Below are 4189 nucleotides of genomic sequence, written 5' to 3' on the forward strand. Positions count from 1 at the left end.
TGTTTTAGTAGATAAAATTCATTTTACCATATAATTTTGTGCATTCAATAATTTTCATAACAAATGTGCATAATTTTAAAAGACACTTGATATAAGATGAATGAATTATTAAAAGTTGACATTTAAAAAAAAACAGCGTTAAACGGACCATTCTTGTTCTTGTATATTGTCAAGATGCCTAACACAGTGGCATATTCAGGACCCTGGGTTAGGGGGTGCAAATTTTTTTACTTTATTAATATTAAAATTATAAATTATAATATATATATATATATATATATATATATATATATATATATATATATATATATGCGCCATGTAACATGATTTTATATGCATGTTTCTATTGATGTGTTGTTGTATCATTTACTATAGTTAAAAACACATGAGTTGTCATATTTATTAATTGACGTAGAAACACATCATAAGATGCATATGTAGAATAATTTTACAGTTAGAGCATAGAAATTATCCTCTTTTTCTTCTTAATATAAAATTTAAACTACTAAATTTACATTTTTGTTACTTTTACCCAGTAAAAATATTAAATGTTTTATTCTTTTTAATAATCACATCAAATTTTATTTTTTTGATATATTATAAGTTCAAGTATTTATCACTAAGAGCTCTCCAAAATAAAACTCAATCTGTTTTGCATGTTGTCTCCTAGCTCCTGATGCAATAGTGTCAAAAACCACTTCCAATTATCCCTATTTTCTACATCCACATTGGCATAAGCAATGACAAAATTGCAATTATTTCATCTTGTACCACAACAGACAATAGTTTCCCTCCAAAATATCCTTTTAGAAAGCATCCATCTAAACCAATCAACGACCTACATCCCGCCATAAAACCTTTTCTACATGCATCAGGACAAACATAAAATCTTTTGAATTTTGGTGGGGACTACGGAATTTGTAAGGTATATCATCTTCACAAAAGAACCTGGTTACTTCTAATTAGCTCATGCACATAAGCTTGCAGAAGTTCATACTACTCCCTTTCACTACCTTCAACCAACTGCCATGTTTCCTTTGTTGCACTAAAAATCAAACAGCCATCAAGTATAACCCCGTAGTGATGTTTCATCAGATCAAAAAACTTTACTCGAGTTCACATTATAATACGTATTTTGTTAAGAAAATGTTTTACGCAAAAACTTACAAAAATATATAGCTGTGTTTATATGTAGCTTATACACTTTTGTGAATTACATAGACTAGTTAGAATTTAAGTTGAAAACGCGCAATTCAATTTTATTCAAATTTCAAAGTGACTTCCAGTACATACATAAGAGAAGACGCTTTGATTCCCAAGGTTTACATGAAAGTGTAACTAGGTACATAATATACATAATAGTGATCCTGATCATTTTTCTTTCTTAACCATCGTAAAGTTGGTCGTACAGGATCTGAGTTTTGTCTTATTCCATACTCATACATATATATAGTGAACTACGCGTATAATATGATTTAATTCGGAAACATGGAGTTCAAAGCTGCTGAGATACATCCAGCTATTGCCTCAGAAACTTGTGTCTTAAAACGAAGAACAGATCGTTTGACATGCTCCTTTATCTGATAGCTGTAATCATTATTTCCTTTATCATGAAATCTATCCCAAAGCATAATTCCTCCATAGTTGGAAGTTGGTTTAATGGAAGGAAGAACCTTAGAAATGAGATCCTTTGGTGGTATATAACCACCACTAGGAGCTGCATTAGGTGCTGCTGGTAGTCCCATGAACACGGTATTATTTGGTAGAACTAAAGATGTCCAATCTTTCCATGATTTTAAGAGCAATGTAGCATCTGAGTTTTTTATATCATATTGACATGGAGGGTTATTGTAGAATTGAACAAGTACATAATCAAACAAGCCAGTTTTGATAGCTTTGTCAAGGTAGTAATCTGGCATAAAACATTGGGGTGCCGCAGACAAGTAAAAGTACCTGCAAGAGATAAAAGGTTGATTTGTTAATTAGGGTGTAAGCAAAGAAGAAATATTGATTATTTTTTCAATAAAATATTAAAAAAATTAGTATAATTCTTATAAAGAATGAAATGATTTTTTTTTATGGGATAATATTTTCTAAAATATAAAAGTCGATAAATATCTCTTTATTACATAAAAATTATCGTTAACTTATTGATTTATGAAACAGGTGTACCGGTACACCTTAATTTAAAGGTGTACCAGTACACCTTAATTTAAAGGTGTACCGTAGAAACTCCCAATATATTATAGCATTATGCTAACTTGAGTTCTTAAGGCACATGTTAAGGATTTCCATAAATGGTAAATATTTATTATGAAACATTAATTTTCAATCTTTATAATTATAATAATAAATTTACACAATTTCCTAAACAAAAATTCCACTTTAGGTTCCTTAACAAGGTAAGGGTGGGACTATCATTCAATAATCTTGAGTCTATGATTCTGAAAATTTCATTTAACATGTTGTAGGTTTAGTTTTTGAGAATTGGAGAATTAGGGTTAAGAGTGATAATTGATGATTTATGTTATGTTGTTGTTGTTTTGTGGTTGTTGATGATTGTTGTTGTTAATTTCATATTATGAATTAGGGTTTAGGGTTTAGGGTTAACATTTTCCTATATTCTACTTTCTCTCATATTCACATTATACACTTTAGGTGATTTAATTACCTCTTATACTCACATTATATTTTTTCTCTCTCTTTATTGCTATAATTTTCGAGTCCATACATATTTTTCTTTGAAAAAATATGGTTGTTCATTAGGATGTTAAATAAAACGTGGTGTCTGGTCTTTGGTTCCCAACCCATATGCCAGTTTCTTTGGTCTACCAAGCAACCTTATTCTTTACGCACACAAAGGCACGTGCAACACAGATTTGGGCTCATAAAGAAATATATCATGACATGGAGATATCAGAAAAAAATATATATATATATTTTTGGGATGTGGTCAAGAAGAAAAAAAAAATATCTTTTTTATAAAATTGGGATGTGGTCAACTTTTTCTTCATCATCTTCATTTTTTTTTTTTATAACTTTATTTTACATATATATTTTTAGTTTTATAGTTTCAAGTTGTACAGCGGTCAAGTTGTACTACTAGCTAGTACTATCATGCTAAAACTTGTCATTCAAAAAATATTACCTGTTTTGTTGTCTTAGATTGTCAAGGTCCCTAGCAAGGTCATCCCAGTAAAGATTTGTACCTCCTTCAATGTCAAAATCAATACCATCTAAGGTAACACTTCCAAGTGGACCAAATTGACCACTAAGAAAGTTAGTATGGAGGTAATCAGCAACATTTTTAGCATCTTCTGGTGAGCTAAGAGTGTAGGATCCTATTGCACCTCCGATCGAAAGTAAAACTTTGACACCTTTTTGTTGACAGTGTTTTATTTCGGGTTCGAGTTTTGTACAAGGGCTCCAGTCACCACAATGACCTGCAAAGTTCCAACTTGGGTCTCTTCCTCCTCCAAAGACATTTAGGAAAGCCAAGAGTACAATCTTGTAATTACCAGTGTTACATGTTGATGTCAAGGTGCCATCTCCTAGGTTTTGGCCCCAGTAGATGGCAATGCCACCACTTGAAGATGCTTTGATAGTGAAGGGAAATATTGTTAAGACTAACAGAAGGAGCAATGCTTGCCTTTTTCTATCCATTTTGTGTTTAGCTAGTTTGATTACTTTAGATCGATTGAGCAACCCTTTTATAAGGTCTCTGGTAGGTTATGTACAATTATTTTATTACTGGTAAATATTGAGTAACTTTTTTTTTTTAGGAAAAATATTGAGTAACTTAGCATCTATGAAGCAAGGACCCTCCTCGAATTAGACGTGTCTCGGTGTCGGACACGACACGTGTCCGACACCAACACTTGTAATTACACTGAATTATGTGATTTTTTTCAAATTATTAACTGTGTCGGCGTGTCAGTGTCCGTGTCTTGTCCAATATCCGTGTCCGTATCTGTGCTTCATAGCTTAGTATCCAGCCCACCAAAATAGATTTTTTGGGACACGTATTGTTTATGAAAAAATAAAAAATAACTGTCCCAGGACCACATTGTATGGCCCACATTGTAAAAAAAATATAATAATGGCAATGCCCTCCTGTTCTAATCTATCTAAATCATAGGGATTAAAAAGAAGCTGGTTAAATGTTCTAGGGGACTCTTTGATATTTTCT

At 31.7% G+C, this 4189-nt stretch overlaps 1 protein-coding gene across 1 annotated transcript; it reads right to left on the reverse strand.

Moving 5' to 3' along the window:
* Positions 1–1232: 1232 nt before the first annotated feature.
* On the reverse strand, positions 1233–3681 carry LOC146945953 (acidic endochitinase SE2-like). The gene is made up of 2 exons (XM_085744214.1): positions 3149–3681; positions 1233–1953 (listed from the first exon to the last, which is right to left on the reverse strand). Exons 1-2 carry the CDS (start codon positions 3661–3663, stop codon positions 1476–1478), a joined length of 993 nt encoding a protein of 330 aa, XP_085600340.1. The 5' UTR covers positions 3664–3681; the 3' UTR covers positions 1233–1475.
* Between the last annotated feature and the right edge of the window lie 508 nt (positions 3682–4189).

Source organism: Medicago sativa, chromosome 2 (genome assembly GCF_051527215.1).
Source record: "Medicago sativa cultivar Bolivia chromosome 2, Bolivia_mono, whole genome shotgun sequence".
Classification (NCBI taxonomy): Eukaryota; Viridiplantae; Streptophyta; class Magnoliopsida; order Fabales; family Fabaceae; genus Medicago; species Medicago sativa.

Coding starts and splice junctions, on each gene's coding strand:
- LOC146945953 (XM_085744214.1), bottom strand. CDS start 3,663: ATGGATAGAAAAAGGCAAGCATTGCTCCTTCTGTTAGTCTTAACAATA. Junction 1,954..3,148: donor AATCTAAGACAACAAAACAG/GTAATATTTTTT, acceptor TATCTCTTGCAG/GTACTTTTACTTGTCTGCGG.